This window comes from Cannabis sativa, chromosome X (assembly GCF_029168945.1).
Source record: "Cannabis sativa cultivar Pink pepper isolate KNU-18-1 chromosome X, ASM2916894v1, whole genome shotgun sequence".
Taxonomy (NCBI): Eukaryota; Viridiplantae; Streptophyta; class Magnoliopsida; order Rosales; family Cannabaceae; genus Cannabis; species Cannabis sativa.
The window spans coordinates 62,320,790-62,339,424 of NC_083610.1; the positions used below are offsets into that span (position 1 = coordinate 62,320,790).

At 33.9% G+C, this 18,635-nt stretch overlaps 1 protein-coding gene and 1 long non-coding RNA gene across 2 annotated transcripts; both read left to right on the forward strand.

The window, feature by feature from the left end:
• Positions 1–1,779: 1,779 nt before the first annotated feature.
• On the forward strand, positions 1,780–8,527 carry LOC115711028 (uncharacterized). The gene is made up of 8 exons (XM_061106203.1): positions 1,780–1,848; positions 1,923–2,163; positions 2,337–2,403; positions 4,505–6,671; positions 6,777–6,994; positions 7,074–7,179; positions 7,265–7,912; positions 8,006–8,527. Exons 1-7 carry the CDS (start codon positions 1,780–1,782, stop codon positions 7,889–7,891), a joined length of 3,495 nt encoding a protein of 1,164 aa, XP_060962186.1. The 3' UTR covers positions 7,892–7,912; positions 8,006–8,527.
• A 1,867-nt stretch (positions 8,528–10,394) lies between these two features.
• On the forward strand, positions 10,395–11,686 carry LOC115711022 (uncharacterized). The gene is made up of 5 exons (XR_009684919.1): positions 10,395–10,600; positions 10,682–10,855; positions 10,940–11,044; positions 11,115–11,287; positions 11,385–11,686. It is a non-coding gene; the product is annotated as an uncharacterized LOC115711022 (long non-coding RNA).
• The last annotated feature ends 6,949 nt before the right edge of the window (positions 11,687–18,635 follow it).

An 18,635-nucleotide genomic window follows, 5' to 3' on the forward strand; every position in this document is an offset into this window, starting at 1 on the left:
GGTATTCTTACACCTTGGAAAAGTGTTATATCCTTTCCAGGACATTGGCAAAGTTCACCAGTATCGGATGTATGCAGTATACATCGGAAGGGACCGATATTGAACTTTGATTAGATATATTAGAATTTACCGTAATATCTATTCAATTCAATATCACCTGTTGATCATAGATCAAATGATCTTAATCCTGATATGATTAGGTTCAATCTCAAGAGTGTTATTCGTGTTCTTTGATTTGTTAGTTAAGCCTACTTTTGGGTCAAGGTGATACGTACATTTTGGGAACACGGTAGTGCAATTGTGTGGGAGCGCTAACATAAATATGGAATCTATAGCTTCTATCTGGCGAATAGAAAGTAAAGGATGATTTCCTTCGAGCTTAACCAAACAAAAATAAATGGTGGAGTACTCACACTACCACAAAATTCACTATTCACGTCGGTCAACGCGACTGTTCATCGCGTTGACCGACGTGAATAGTACTATATTTAATATATTCGTCATTTTTAAAATGTCACAAAAAATAAACAAATAGCGTCGGTTCTATCTTTGTCACTAATTACCCAACCGACGGTAAATGTCAAAGAAATTAAAAAAATTCGTTCATTATTAGCGTCGTTTTAAAAGCCTCACTTAAGCTTTGTGTGGCCTTTTAAAACCGACGCTATAAAAGATTGTGAGTGTGAGAAAACGACGCAAATTCTCATATTGTTCACTTACAAACAGTCGAATACTATATCATTTTCGAGCTCTCTTTTCCCTCTCTAACAGCTCTCTTTCCCTCTCTTTCTCTCTTGCGATTTCGGTCTGAAGGTCTCTCTCTTTCCCCTCTCTTTCTCTCTTGTGATTTTGAATGTCTGAAGCTCTCTGAACTGAGATTTCAAACCGGCCATAGAGACTTTCGTTTTTGATCGAACAGGGCCTGGATGCGATTCTGAAGGTTTGGCGATTTTGCTCACCGTTGTCTCCTCTCCCACCTCTGTAAGTCTCTCTCGTTCCATCTCTTTCTCTCTTGCTTTCTGTCAACTATAATCTATCTCTCTCTCTCAGTCTCTCGTTTTTATCATCAAAAAATAATTTATCATTTTATATCATTGCTAGCTTCTGATTTGGGGGTTTTTTATTTGAATGTTATAAATTTAGATTGAGAGATTTGCATTAAAGAAAAGAGTTTTTGGCTATAAGCGAAAAAAACAAAGACAAAGTACAAAAACAGAGTAAGAAAGATAAAGCTGAACTATCTAGGGAGGAAAGGAAACTTCGTTTGAGAGATTATTATGGGGATTAGTGAGAGAGTGACTATTTTTATGGTCTTTTTTTTTTATTTTTATTAACAAGGTGAAAAATACCTTTAGGATTTTGAGTAGCAGAGACTGTCCAACTGAGTTGCTCAGCAGAGGCGTCAAGTAAATCTAGGCAATCAGAAACGACATTGGAAACGCGAGAATCGCCAAAGGTATTTCCAAACTGAGAGAAAATAGAAGTGAGTTGTTGTATGACATCAACGATGGTCTTGACTGAGCTAGTGAACTCGTAATTAGACACTTTTAAGCATTCGGGCTCTAAAAAATCAGCCTTAACTGTATTTGTCATCACTAATAATTAGCTACATTAATTCAACACCTCTCTATATATATATTTAAACCCTTTCTCATTCCTCGATCACTCAAAAGTATATGTACATATATATATTCTCTAGCTACTATCTTTTCTAGCTCCATCTTCCTCCTATATAATAAACACACATACAGAGAGAGAGAATAATATATATATATAATAATGGAGAAAGTGGAGAGTAATTCGGATAGGAAAGAAGGAGGAGGTTTGGGTTTGGATTTTGGTTTTTTTGTAAGGATTATAGCTTTTGCACTTACAATATCATTGCTAGCTTCTGGTAATTAGATGTCTGTTTCATTCTTTAGGAAGATAAGAATGTTGTTACATTAATAGATAAAAGTGGAGAAGAGTATAAAACTGCGTTTGTGGTGTTTTTTTTGGCTGCAAAAAAGAACAAGAATTTCTTCTTCTTTTTTCATCCTAAAGAAGAAGGGGTCAAAGAATTTAGACTACAAAAATCCAGAACATCAAATGAATTTGTTGTTCTTCTTGCTACAAATATGCTACATCTTAAGTTTGAAAGAAAATTTGAAGACATAAAACTTAGTATTGGATACAAACTGTTCATTTCGGTCCTTCATTATCGAACTCCTCTTCTCCTTCTGAAGATTCTTCTTTCTTATTCTTTTCCCCATCTGCATTGGTGATGCTCTTCTTCTTCCTTTTCCTTTGCTTTTTCTTCTGACGTTTTAAACGTCTTTTTGTTGTTCGTTCTTCAGCAGCTTTCAAACGTTTCTATTTGTTTTGTATCGATCGGAGGACTGCTGAACTCGACTTCATTAACAGGTACTGGTTCGTTCCTTGTGGCTTTATCTATTTCATTTATTTTTCCCTTTTCAATTTTTTTTATTTTAAATTTCTAATCTGCTTGTTTCTATGGTTTCTCAATGATTTTATACTGTAATTTTATCAATTTGTGTTTATAATCGTGTCCAATGGTTCTTTAGGAACAAACAAACTAATGACTAATCAACTATATATATTTCATTGTAAAAGAAGAAAAAAAAACATTTGGATTATATCTTTTATCTCCTTTCATGGGTCCTTTGGCTACCCTGAAACCAATAAATGAGGGCAAAGTACCTTCATCTTTTGTTATGGTACACTCAACCTGAAATGAAGAAAATAAAAATACTCTCTTGGATTTTTCAAAATCAAAGAGTTTAATTGATTTGAATTCTGCCTCTTCTTTTCTTCGTTGGTAATCTACATCCATCCGAGCAAGCCTGTCTTGCTCTTTCCGTCTCATTTGTCGATACCAAATTTGAGCAGAAACTTTTGGTTTAGGAAAGCAATATAACTCTTAGAGCTAATTGCCTAACGGCTACATATCAATTTGAAGATTGATGCATAGCACACCCAGCAATTATAGCGCTTTTTTTTTCCATGAATAAGCAACCTTGAATGGCAGCTAATTCATTGTTAACACAAGTTTGTGAGTACCATACTTCTCTTTTGGTCTCGTCGGCCAACATCAATTATTTGCAAGCTGGTGACACATGCCATTGCTAGGTTGCAAGACCAAGAAGAAACATAACAGCAAGCGCCAAAGGCCTTTATATAACAGAAAAAACTACTAAAATCCTTATATGATTGTGTATCAATAGTGTAAAACACATTTACTTTTCTTCAATAGCTTTATCCAAACTAACCCAAAAGGGATAGCTCGAATGGTGAAACATGCGGTTTGGTCCATTGAGCACTTGCTATAGTTTTTTGGTTCCAAATTATGGTTAGACAGGGTAGGGATAGAGAATTGGGAACAAAAGATTATTTATATATATATATTGATTTTGGGAGAAGAAAATAAAGTAGCAAAATATTGGAAAACAAACCAAAGAATTAGTGGATGGAAAAGCAATATATATATATATAATTTGCATCTCTTTAGTTCCTCTTTTTGTTTGATGATTTGTTGAGCTTTGAACATAAAAGACAACATTTCTAAAAGTTAGACTTAAGGTAAAACAATGGTTTAAACTTTGAAGTCTATAAAAGACAATGACAATGAGAAAATTATTGTAATTTGGGAGGACCCATTTTATTTTTGGGTAACTTTTTGTTTTTATTTTTTTTGAAGACAACATGATATTAAAGGCTATTACCAAAATAATCGTTTCTAACATTATCATTAAATTATGCATATCTGTTATTGCACTAATTTTTTGGTTTGTTTTTAAAGGGCGCCATGTGTTTCCATAACTGACAAATTAATGATAAAAGTATATGGAATGTCTAATATAGAAATGGCATGGGAAGTTGTAAGTTCATATGATAGTTATGAATTTAGGTATCCTTTACTATTTTGATATAAATCATCCATGATTGCTTCCATTTGTGAAGCTTTGCATATTTATTATTATAGTGAAATTGGCATTTAATCATCCATTTATTGAGGGAAATATATGGCTTTATGTAATTTTTTTTGCAAATTTAATTGTCTAATATGCTGATTTCTCTTTCATTTTGTTAGATCCTTGGTATAAAACTATTCTTTGAAGAAATTGCTTGAACGCTAGCTTGGAATTGGTAAGCTACTCAAACTTTATTTCTTTATATTTTATAAATCCTAGAAGAGTTTGAATATCCTAGATATTCATCCATAGTGAAGTAAGTTCTGGAATTGCATGACTGCGGTCGGATGGGTGGTAATATTTGTACTGTTAATTATAGTTTTGTTTGTTTGTATTATTGTGGATGTTTTAATAGATTAGTTGCATGTTTAAAATTTTCGGGAACGTCTGAATTATAGATGTTATGCTGCCGAAATTTCGGTAGAAATTTTAGTAGGATTAGTATTTTATTGAATTAATTAGGTTAAGTTGATATAGAATTATTTTATTGTATTAATTAGGTTAATTAAATTTTTGTTTTGTTGTTTTGTTAGAAGTTTCGAAATGGATAGAGATTGGATGAGTGCGAATAGGTTAACGGTAAAATATAGGGAAGGTGTTGATTTCTTTTTGGAGTTTTCTGCAAAGAATGCGGATAATCCTGATTTGGTTCATTGCCCATGTCTCAAATGTGGTAACATGGAGCGTATGAAAATTGCCCAAATAAGAGAACATTTGTTTAAGAACGGTATAGACAGGAGTTATAAGGTTTGGTATCACCACGGAGAAAAAATTAGAAGATCGGGCGAGGGACCCTCTAGAAAGGATAATATTATTAATAATGTGGAGTATGAAGATGATCACATCGCAGAGATGATTAACGAAGCAGAGTTTGAATCTCAAGTTCGTCCTGAAACATTTCAAACTATGTTAGAAGATGCTGAAAAGCCGATTTACCCTAATTGTACTAGGTTTACTAAATTATCGATGCTTATTAGGCTATACAATTTGAAAGCAAAACACGGGTGGAGTGATAAGAGTTTGACAGAGTTACTAGCTTTCTTAGGAGAATTATTACCCGAAGGTAATGAGGTGCCTTTGTCTTTCTATGAGGCAAAAAAGACATTGTGTTCGTTAGGCTTGCAATATGAAAAGATACATGCATGTCCTAACGATTGCATCCTATATCGAAAGAGATTTGTGGATGAGGTATCATGTCCAACGTGCGGTGAGTCCAGGTGGCAAAAGAAAAAGAATTCTAATGAGGTAAAGAAGGGTGTTCCTGCAAAATTATTATGGTACTTACCACCCATACCTCGTTTGGTTCGGTTTTTTCGAAATGACGACCATGGTAAAAATTTGACTTGGCATGCCAGTGATAGAGTGAAAGATGGTATGATGAGACATCCAGCTGACTCTCCCGCTTGGAAAACAATTGATGCTAGATGGCCTGATTTTGCCAATGAGCCTAGGAATATCCGTCTTGGTCTCTCTGCAGACGGTATCAATCCACATACTTCCCTTAGCAGTAAGTATAGTTGTTGGCCAATCTTGCTTGTGATATATAATTTGCCGCCGTGGCTTGTTATGAAGAGAAAGTTCACTATGTTGACATTGATGATATCAGGCCCTTCACAACCTGGCAATGATATTGATGTATACTTAGCTCCTCTTATTGATGATTTAAGTAAATTGTGGTATGACGGTGTTAATGCATATGATGCCTATAGGAATGAAGCATTCAATCTTAGGGCCATGTTATTGTGGACAATCAATGATTTTCCTGCTTTCGGGAATCTTTCTGGCTACAGTGTGAAAGGTTATAATGCATGTCCTATCTGTGAAGAGAAAACATGCTCTCGCTATTTAACACATTCGAGAAAAATTTGTTATATGGGACACCGAAAGTTTTTGCCACCCGAACATGTATTTCGGACCTGGAAAAAGGCATTTGACGGTAAGCAAGAATTTGAAATGCCTCCCCCACCTTTAAGCGGAAGACAATTGGTAGAAAAATTGAATAAAATTCAATTCAATCTTGGAAAGCGAAAGTCAAAATCGAAGAAAAGAAAAGGAGGTAAGGGTGTCACAAATGAACCTCAGGGACCGTGGAAGAAAAAATCAATATTTTTTGAGCTTGAGTATTGGGAGCATTTGGTTTTACGTCACAATTTAGATGTGATGCATATTGAGAAAAATGTCTCAGATAGCTTAATTAATACCTTGTTTAATATTCCTGGTCGGAGTAAAGATGGAATTAAATCCCGTCTAGATTTGAAAGAGATGGGGATTAGAGGAAATTTACATCCAGAAATTATTGGTAAACGAACTTTTTTACCACCGGCGTGTTATGCCCTGACTAAGGAAGAAAAACGATCTTTCTGTACGTCATTGTCTCACGTTAAAGTACCCGAAGGGTATTCTTCAAATATCTCCAATTTGGTAGATATGGAAAAATTAATTTTGTCCGGACTAAAGTTTCACGATCATCATATACTGATGCAACATATTCTGCCGGTGAGTATCCGTTCTGTTTTACCTAAGAAAGTTCGCTATGCCATCACCAGGTTATGTTTATTCTTTAAATCTGTTTGTTGCAAAGTGGTAGATGTGTCAAAGTTGGAAAATCTCCGATTAGAAATTGTTGAAGTGTTGTGTTATTTAGAACAATTTTTTCCTCCATCCTTTTTTGACATAATGATCCACTTAACTGTTCATCTGGTGAGAGAGGTAAAAATGTGTGGGCCAGTGTATTTGAGATGGATGTACCCAATGGAACGGTACATGAAAATCCTAAAGGGTTATGTAAGAAACAAGGTGCCGTAGGGTTCAATTGTTGAATCCTACATCGTTGAAGAGGCTGTAGAATTTTGTTCAGACTTCTTGTCAAATGTAGCAACTGTTGGGTCGTGTCTTCCTAGATTTGATAATGAAATTAGTAAAGGGGGTCGGGGTGTTTCTGTTTGCGACGTAAGTCGAGCTGATCGAGAGGAAGCACACCGACTCGTTTTGCAAAATGTTGATGAGGTTCAACCGTACATTGAGTAAGTTTAATTTAATTTTTAATATTCAATTCAAATTAAAAGTGTACTAATAAGAATAATGTTTAACTACATCTTGAAGGAAACATTTTGATTGGATCAAGACTACTTATCCTAGTAAGTCGAGGAACCACAAATGGGTGCAAGATGAACATTATCGAAATTTTAGTACATGGTTGAAAGAAAAGGTATTATGCAATACCGAGTGATTTGAAATTGGTATGTTTTTCATAATCATTTCATGTAACTACTAATTAATTTGATTTATGCTAGGTGATTGTGGAAATGAGTGACTCCCCGAACAATGTATCTCAGTTGCTACTTTCGATATCGCATTTTCCTTCATTTACTGTACTAAAGTATCAATCATACTACATAAATAGTACTCAATTTAACATGAAAGATCGTGATGCTTCTAGAAAAACACAAAATAGCGGTGTCATGATTGTTGCTAGTGCTATCCAAGTAGCTAGTTCAAAAGACAAAAACCCTATTGAATGTGATATGACCTTTTATGGTGTAATCAAAGAAATTTGGGAATTAGATTACATTAGCTTTCGAATCCCTGTTTTTCTTTGTGATTGGGTGAGGAGTGATAATGGAGTTAAAGAAGATGAGTTTAGATTCAAGCTAGTGGACTTGAATCGAGTAGGACACAAGTCTGATCGATTTATAATGGCATCCCAGGCAAAACAAGTATTTTATATGAGTGACCCAATAGATGGTCGCTGGTCAGTTGTTCTAACAACACAACCAAAAGATTATGATTACCAAGAGTCTGGTGGAGATTTATATCTCAATGATAAAACTTTTGAAATCAATCCACCACCAATTGATGTCGCCATTCGGGACGAAATCATTTCTTCTCGGGAAGATGGTGAAGGATTATGGATTGAGTAAACTATCAATCTATAAATATTGGTGTGTTTTGTTTTATATTATTTTATATTTTTTTGCGCCTAATCTAAATTTCTGTGTTAATTTTATGTATTATTATTTTGCTTTAATATGTAGGTACATTGACTATGGATGACCCCGGTGACTATGATGATGATTTTGCCCTTTGGGGACAATCCATTGGTGGTGAATCTGAATCTGATCCAGCTGCACCAGAACTGGAACCTGACCCTGATTCACAACCAAAGAAGAAAAATGGTAGGGGGCATATAAGGGTCTGAAGCATATAAAGAATAGGAGTGAAGGAATACTTCTCGAAGTCGAGTACAACCAATGGGGCCAGTGCATTGGGGACACTGAAAATGAACTGGTTAGCCAGATTGGCTTGTATGCAAGACGAAATCTTCCACTGTCATACAATGATTGGAGAAAAGTTCCAATGGAATTTAAAAATCTATTATGGGAGTACATCAAGGTAATGCTAATAGCTAAGATTAATTTGCATATGTAGTCGAATATTTTTTGCCCATTCTAACTATTATTGCTAATTTTTGCAGTCAATGTTCAAGTTAGGCCCAGAAGCTAAGCATTCTACCTTAAAAACTGTTGGACGAAGATGGAAAGACTGGAAAGCATTCCTAACAAGGAACCTAATTTTCAAATACAAAGATAAAGTTCCAAAGAATGCTCGATCGTCCTCCAGATGCTTATGCTTCATGTTACAAGCCCGAAGATTGGAAAGAATTTGTTGCCAAAAGATGTAGTCCCGAATGGGCAAAAAAGAGAAAGAAAATGCAAGATATCAGGAGTCAAAATACATACAATCACCATGCGGGCCGAGGTGGTGTTAAGAAAGTTGAAGAAAAATTGGAGAAAGAGTTGGGCCACCAGCTTACTATATATGACAGGGCAGACTTGTGGATTAGAATACACACGAACAAAAACGGCGAGCTCGATGGCCCTGCTCAGGAGGTCGCTGACCGGATTGTAAGTTCCATTTATCATATATGTGCTTGATCAAATACTTAAACACTTTTATGTTGTTCAAATTCTTACAAATTTTACTTTCTTGAATGTAGGCTGAGATACGAAAGCAAGTTGAGGAGGGGACAATATTAGTAGAAGGCTCAAAAGACATACTCACTCTAGCCTTGGGAACAGAAGAGCATGGAGGACGTGTTAGAGGAATGGGGGTGGTGTCACACAGACACAGTTTTTCAAAACCCCGCGTCCTAAAAGAAAGAGAGTCGATGACAATGATCGTATGAGTGAGGTGGAGAAGCGACTTGAAGAGTCAGAGGAACATCGTCGTAGACAAGACGAATTATTAAATAAACTCCTCCAAATAGTCCAAAGCCAAAGTGGTGTTGCGGGCACCTCACATGCATCTGGTTCAGGTGTTGGGGGAGCATCCAACGAACCAGCTTTTGCTGCTGTTACCTCAGTTCTAGGAGCAACACCTACTGCCAGGGCCTCTGCTCCACCAACTGGCAGGGCCTCTACTCCACCAAATGCCAGGGCCTCTGCTCCACCAGCTCCCAAGGCCTCTGCTCCACCAGCTCCCAAGGCCACTATTCCAACACCTCCACTTGTTGCCCCACCAGCCACACCTTGTGCAGCTGCTCCACCAGCACCATCTCCGGTTACTTCTGATAATGTATTATTTACTTGCTTTTTAAAATAATTTTCATTATGCATGTTAAATTTTTATATCATAATTATTTAAGTTCTTTTTAAAATAAATTTTGTTTGTCTCTTGTTTTGTTTGCAAATGAAGAGATTGAGGTGTGATATGTACGTGATTGATCCCAAAGAAAAAGATCCGGTCTTAGTTGCATCAGGTTATGTGAAACTTGAAAAGGCAGACAAAGAAGGCAATATTATAATACATGGAGTTAAAAAGAAGTTTGATGATTTCAAACGTGTCTTTATTGAGAAGGTGGTTGAAGAAAATGCCATTCTACCATGCCCTATAGAACATGAAGGCTTCGACACAGTTGGTTTAGCTGTAAACAATTTTGTAGCTTGGCCAAAGAACCTAATCAACATACATCCAGATGATTTAGCGAAGGTACATCATTTTTTTCCTTTTCAAGTATATTTTCTTGAATAATGAGTAGGTTGAACTCAAATAGTTATTTGGTGATACTTTCTTTTTAAAGAAGCTAATGATAGTGTCTAGTGGGATGGGAATGCATTATTGGTGAAAATTTTGTGGCCATGATCTATTCAAAGATAGTTTTGTAAGTATTTTAAGACTTTAACCTCGGGAGAAAACAAATCTATTATGATTTATGACTTTATGTTTTCTAAAATCTTGGATCCTAATAATTTCTTACAAAAACCTTAAAATTGCATCTTAGGCTATCAATATTATTATATTTTGAAATTGTAATTAATTGTTTGATGTAGATGAAAGGAAAGAAGAAAGTTTCAAGAGATCATTTGGCTCCACCGACTCAGCCACCGATAAACCCAAAGGGGCCTAATAAACGATACCGTCAAACGGTACATTCCCCCTGCAAAGACACAATTATTGTCTGGACTTTCAGAGATTGTGAAGAATTGGCCTGCTAAGAAATCAAAGAGATACTATATTAAACCGGAAGTGTTCGGAGGAGAAGGCCAAGAGTGTTGGATCAGCGCTGACGAGGTGGAAGATGTGTGCGAGCTCCATATGATTGGAAATACTGTTATGTCTCTTTGGTGCAGGTATAATAGTTAATAACTAAGTTAATATCTAAGTTAAAAATTATATATACAACTGTTTATTAATAATCTGTTTTAATTTAGTTATTTGCAAGAACACACACTTAATCTTGGTGGGTTGAGGAATACATATGCATTTAATAATCCTGCTTCAGTATCAACTTAAGCTGGTAAACTCAAACAACGTTCAGAGAATCTATGTCAGCGAATGATGGGTATGCAACCTGAACAATGGTTGATATGTCCGTGGAATTCAGGGTAATTATGTTTTTATATTAATAAATGTAACAAACTAATGGATCGATTAGTGAGTTGACTGAATTAACATGTTTTGTTCTGTAGTGATCACTGGTTGACAATTATGATTCATGCCAATACTCAAAGTGTTGCATATCTTGACTCGACGAATGACTTTATCCGAACTGATATTATGAAATGTATCCAAAAGTAAGTTATAATTTTTTAAATTTAGATTATGTTACAAATCAATTCATTAATTAATTTCTTTTTTGTTTAGTGCTGTGGACATGTACAGGATCGAAAAAAAATATACGAAACAAGGGTCCAGTAAAAATCAACCAATACACGTGTCGACAACAGCCGGATGGAATACAATGTGGTTATTATGCTATGAAGATTATTCAGAGTTTCATGACGGTTGTTAATCCTGCAAGTTTTTTGAAAAATCATGTAAACATGAATAACTACTCTTCTCTATTTAGTTTGTATTTTAATTATATATACTTTTAATATGTTGATTAATGTTTTTTGATCTTTTATTTTACAGTTCAAGTTAGACGCTCCCAATAGTAACGAGGAGATCAATGCCGTACGGGATGAGTTGGCCGAATTTGTGAAGCCATTGATTATAGATTAAGTACTTAAGGTTACTACACTTTTGATATAATACATGAGTAACAAGTTTTATGATTATTGTTATCTTTTGCATATATTATTAGTTTATATTTAGTTTACGATATACATGGAATTTAAGTTTTAGAATCGATTTTATTAACAATTTTGGTATTGTGTGATTAGTTAATAGAATCGATTACTAATTTAATATAAGTTTTAAAAATGTTATTTTAATTTTTTTTGTATTATGTATTTACTATTATATAGAGTTATTCTAAAATTTGATAATGCAGGTGGGGAAAATTGCATGAAAAGTTTGTAATTTTCCCTTACTTATATTTGTGCTTCATTTTATAAGTGACGCAATAGGTAAAAAAAAAGTTTTTTCGTAATAGATATGACATTTTTAAACCGACGGAATAAGTTTTTTGTGACAGTTTTAAAATGCCATGACACATTTAGCGTCATTTTTTAACCGACGCTTAAAATAAAATAGAAAAGTAATTTTTTAGCGTCGGTTTTCAAATGACGAAAATTGTATTTTGCGTCTTTTTAAAAACGACGCAAATAAAACACTATTTACGTCTACGAATTACACGTCGGTTCTGTAGACGGACGCAAAATCTTTATATGTCACTTATAAAACGACGAAAATACCCCTTTTTGTAGTAGTGTCATTTCACTTAGCTGAAATATCATTTATACAAGGTTAAGTGTTTTAAGGATAAAATACATTGTAGGGTGTTACGGTAATTTAATCCCTTTACGGTGTAAATCATCTATATAGAGGATCATTGATCAAATTAGGATTATAACAATGGATAACTAATGACGTATCTATATCGTGGAACATATAGAGCGTTCTGTATGACTGAGAGTCCAATTCCAAGTTCTAAGAGTGGATTCAATAAGGAATTAATAAGTTAGGGAATTTACTTGGTAAATTCGGTTCGACTTATTGGAAGCTCGGTTATATAGACCCATGGTCCCCATACTAGTTGAGACCATACTGCTTGTAAGACTCAGTTAATTGATTTTAATTAATCAATTATAATTCTAAAGTTAGACTATGTCTACTTTATGAATTTTCACTAAGCAAGGGCGAAATTGTAAAGAAAAGAGATTCTAGGTTTATTTATTAATTAAGATATTTTATATGTCTAAATTCATAAATATATTAAATGACAATATTATTTAATAATTATTCTTAAGTTATTAAATAATTAGAATTGGTATTTAAATGGTTAAATTGGAAAATTGGCATTTTTGAGAAAATAGGAATGAGAAATAATAAAATGGGAAAGTTGCAAAATGAGGCCCAATTTCCTTAAATGGCCGCCCACTATACAAAGCCCTTTACCATTTTATTTTTTCCATTATTTTAATGCCACACAATTCTAACCTAAACCTAGAGGGCATTCTACAAATAGAAAGTGTTGGCTTCAGGAAACTCATAACTTTGCACATTGTTTCCTTCAGAGAAAAGCTATGCCGCCCCTCTCTCTCTTTTCCTCTCTAAACTTTCGAAATTCCCTTGAGTGAATGAGTAGTGCCCACACACATCAAGTGGTACCTCAATCATAGTACGTAAGACTGTGGAAAATCAGCATCAAAGAAGGAGAGAAGGGGATCCAGATTCAGATCTTGATTATGCTCTGCAACAGAAAGGAATCAAGGGCTAGAGATCTGAATGGAAGGAGTCATTATATTCCGTTGCACCCAATGTAAGGTTTTCTTAAACTCTTATGTGTTTATTTCATTGTTTTAGAATTCATATTAGGATGTTAATCAAACATACTTGGTAGTAAATCTAGATCTTGGTAAAATATTTCCAACAATCTCCACCATTTATCTCTGTTTAGCCAAGCTCAAAGGATATCATCGTTTCACTTCTAAATTTCTATAGAAGTTATAGACTCCATATTTATGTTAGCGCTCCCACTCAATTATACTATCATGTTTCCAAAATGTACGTATCACCCTGACCCAAAAGTAGGCTTAACTAACAAATCAAAGAACATGTATAGTACTCTTGAGATCGAACCTTAACATATCAGGATTAAGATCATTTGATCTAGGATCAACGGGTGATATTGAATTGAATATATATTACGGTAAATTTTAATATATCTAATCAAAGTTCAATATCGGTCCCTTCTGATGTATACTCCATACATCCGATATTGGTAAACTTTAACAATGCCCTGGAAAGGACATAACACTTATCCAAGGTGTAAGAATGCCTATCGCTGATTATCGTGTCAGTCTAAATCCAGTGAACTGACAAATCAGGGAATAATCGTTCGAACATATAATTAAGATTATATTCCAGTGTGCTAACACCACTATAATCGTTAACAAATTCATATGTTCTGGACTTAAATAGAATTCATACATTATATATGTATATAATCATGAAATAAATCATGTGAACCATGCAACATAAAATGTTATTTCTGATCTTTATTAATAAGTAAATCTGATTATATTGAAATGGGTTTTATTTAGGGCACAAAACCCAACAAACTCCCACTTGCACTAATATAAAACAAAATGTGCATTTTAAATAATCTCAACACCTTGATATACAAATCAAGTGTAGTAGTAGTAAACTCCTCGTAATAGGATCTGACAGGTTGAATTAAACACAACCTCTTCTCCACCATTACTCTTCCTTAATCAAAAAATCCTTGATAATGTGAAATTCCTCTCTATATGTCTACTCTCTTGGGATACTGGATTCTATACTTTTGGCAACTACTTTTTAGTTAATCAGGAAATAACACTAGTAGTTAAGACAAGTTGGAACGGTGCCACAAATGTATAGAACTTTCCTTAGACTGAATAAGTACCTTTCCTGCAACTTTAACATTCAGTCTCTCTCTGGTAGACTAAGAGACTTCAGATAGGTTTTTACACTTCTCCAAAATCACTACTCAACCCTCAGAGTAATCACCATCTTATCAGCAGACTTTCTAGCACAGAGGCAAGTCCCGAAATCTGATGTGGTGTAGTCTAAGAGTTTTAATCACACCCTTATCGACAAACATATAGTTCCTCTTCTTAATCTTAAGATTTACTTGATTGTCTTCCAATGTTCCTCTCTTGGATTTATCTGATACCTCTCACTGTTGATTTAAGAAATTCTTTCATGGCTTTATCTTTTCTGGAATTGTTGAGACTTTTCCTTAGATACATAAAATCTGTGTCTAGAAGTTGAGAGGCTTCTATAGATTGCCATTAAAAAAGAAAATGCTTCAGCATCTTACTAAAGTAAGTTGCTTGCATTAGAGTAAGTAATTACCAGGTATACCATAAGCCATAGGTTTAGATAAACTCAAACCTATAATACTAGGAATAGGAAGTTTTGTTAAGTCCATTGAATAGACTCATTAACGAAATTTCCTTTTATGTCCTTGTAATAGAAAACTTTAGGTTACTTCATGTGAATGGATCAAACCATAGTTCTCTAGGCTTTTCTTCTTTGTTTCTTACCTTGACAATCCATTACTTGTTTAAACTCAAAATGGATTTTAATCACTAGTGTCTCCCAAGTCATAAGAAGAGAAGTTCCTTGAAACTCTCCCACTACGACAAGGTACCATGAATTATGTCTAAGAAAACTAAATGGTATTAACCTCTTCGGTTGTGTCAAGACAACTGAGGCAGTGGGATCATCATATGTAGAATAAGATGATAGAACATTTTTGGAATCAAGAAAAAATTATCTCCTTTATTTGTTACTTTATTTTTAGACTTAGTCATTTTCTTAGAAAAGTAGTATTTGTTTAAACAAACACTTTCTTATCTAATGAATATGGGATGTTCCACCCCTAATCACTTAGAATAGCTAACAAACATGCAAACCATGGTTAACAGTTCTAGCTTTTCTTAAAATTTCGATTAGGTCATCCATGAATCTAGTAATGATTTACATTAAGTATACAACCATTGCATCATTCTAAAATTGTATTACCGTAGAAGGATTTAGGCAACGACTAGTAACTAATCATCAATATGCAAAACGAAATTTCTGGGGAGGTAAGTTTGGATATACTTCAAAAATCAAATTAATGATCTTTGAACGGCATATCTACTAACTATTTCTCCACCCCTATCAGTTCGCAAGATCTTTAACCACTTACCTTAATGGTTTTTCACCATTGCTAGAAATTCATGAAATTTTTCAAACATTTCAAATTTCTTTTGCTTAAGGTAAAATCTAGAGTGGTCGTTTTAAGAATACAACGAAAACTCATATCCACCCCTGAATGTACATCCATCTACGATGAGATGATTATACTTTCAGTTGATATAGACATATTAACTCTTTGCAGAGAATGATCTTGTCAAAACCACTGTGAACAAGATACAAATGCCATAGATTTAAAATATGTGGTTGTATCTTTTGATGACGTAGGTTTAGTTACATCAAAGAGTTCTTAGAATAGTGCAAGTGGATTCTGGTCACAGAATACTAAACTCATACAGTTTGAATCCATTGATAGAAAATGGTGATTAAACACTTGTGAAAGTGTAACTGTATATTGAGTAATTCTTTCTTGGACCACCACTACTAATTTAACTCTAAGTTGATTTGCCCATACAAGTAGGAGATTTCTAAGATTGGGGATTTATATCATTTTAGGATATAATTTCGGGAATATAATCATATGCGTTATTTAATTTCTTAAGAGAAAATATAGAATGACATGAAATGATTTATAGACCATTCATCCAATGATTGAGCTAATTCAAAATGAATAAGCTAAGAGGAATTAGGATAATTTCGTATTTAAATAAGCATCCAACGATGCTTTGAGAGTCAAAGTAATCTTATTTATACAATCTTCTTGTTTCATATTGTAAATACTAGTCTAAGGTGTCATCGATTGATGAACAGCTAGATGTTGCATTTACAATATTTATCTTTCGAGATCTAACATTATTATGTTTGTCTAATGGTGACAATCCATTAGGGATTTATCCCATTAGAACAACAAACAAAGTTAGACCAGCAATGAAGATTTGAAATTAAACTACAATTTAATAACAGAAAATAACATGGTTCAATATAAATTCGTACACAATTAAGAAATTATTAAACATATAGCAAGTAGGAATGACAAGTGAAAATACTAAAACATTCAATCCTAAATAATGTCCAAGGTCTTAAACGGTGTTATTTGCTAATGAACGTTCTGTTGGAATATTTATTTTACCAGGATCTTAGATTTACTCACAAGTATGTTGTTTAAACACCCTAAATATGAACTTTCTAAAACGATAAATTAAACACATATAAAGTTAAGAAAACCTTACATTGATGCAGCGGAATTAATGTCTCCTTCCAATTAAATCTCTAACCCTTGTATCCTTTCTGTAGCAGAGTATAATCAAGATCTGAGCCCGAATGTCCTTCTTCTTCAAGTTTGATCCTTCAAAGTCTTCCAATCTATGATTGAGTTACTGCTTGCTGTGTGTGGGCACTCACTCTTTCACCAGGGTCACGAAATTGATGAAGGGAAAGAGAAGAGAGGGTTTCGGCCAGCTATAGAAAGTGGGGAAGGCTCAGTTTTTCTGAAGAGAGAAATTTCTGTCCAAAAGGCTTGTGAAAACTTGTTATTTGACTGAGCCATCACTTTCTATTTATAGGCAACTACTAGGTTTAGGTTAAGAATTATTTGGCATTAAAATAATGAAAATATTAATTTGAAATCCCACAATAAGTGGCCGGCCATGGTGTTATATTGGGCCTCACTTGATTTTGCAGTTTTATCAAATTTTATCTCTATTTTCTCAAAAACGCCAATTTTCTAATTCTAACCTTTTAAATGCCAAAACTAATTATTTAATAACTAAAATAGATTATTAAATAATATTGTCATTTAATTTAATTATTAATTAGACATATAAAGTCCATTAATAAATAAATAAACCTAGAAACTCTTTTCTTTACAATTTCACCCCTGCTTAGTGAAAATTCATAAAATTAGACATAGTCTAACTTTAGAATTATAATTGATCAATCACGAATCAATTAATGAGTCTTACAAGCAGAATGTTCTCAACTAGAATGGGGACCATGGATCTATATGCTGAGCTTCCAATAAGTGAACCAAATTTACCAAGTAAATTTCTACTTATTAATTCTTCGTTGAATCCACTCTTAGAACTTAGAATTGCACTCTCAGACTTATATAGAGCATATTGTATGTTCCACGATATCAATATACTATCTCATTTAACCATTGTTATAATCTTATTGTGATTTAAAGATCCTCTATATAGATGATCTACATCAAGATGGGATTTCTTTACCGTTCTCACCCCTCAATGTATTTTGCCCCTTAAAACACTTAGCTACCTGTAAATGGTGTTTAGTGATCTAATGATTAGTCAGTTAAACAAGAGCTCATCCATTTACTTCTATTTGCTAAGCTCGAAGGGAATCATCACTTGACTTCTATACACCAGTAGAAGCTATAGATTCCATATTTATGTTCAGCACTCCCACTCAATCATACTATCATGTTCCCAAAATATACGTATCACCCTGACCCAAAAGTAGGCTTAACTAATAAATCAAAGAACATGAATAGCACTCCTGAGTTGAGCCTAAGCATATCAGGATTTAGATTCTTTTAATCTTAAGATCAACTACTGATATTGACTTGGAAAGATATGTATAACGGTAAGTTTGTAATATCTTAACTTAGTCGCAATATCGGTCCAGTCCAATGTATACTCCATACATTCGAAACTAGTATACTTTACTAATGTCCTGGAAAGAACATAACACTTACTCCAAGTGTAAGTACACATCATCGCTGATTATCACATTAGTGTAAATCCAATAACACTGATGAAACAGGGACCAAGTCTTTTGATTCATATGATCACAATAACATTCCACTGTGTTGACGATACTGTAATTGTGAATAAACATATGATATGGATTTAACTGATTTTGTGTGTATGAATGTAATAAACATATCAAACATATTAAACCATTAGCATGTAAAATTCATGCAAACATCAATCACTTCAAATTTCTTATATTGATAACTAATCAGATTGTAAAGAGTTTTATTTAGGGCATAAAACCCAACAAACTCCCACTTGCACTAATATAAAACAAACTGTGCAAATAGGTCAATCTGATATCTTGATCTTTAGATCA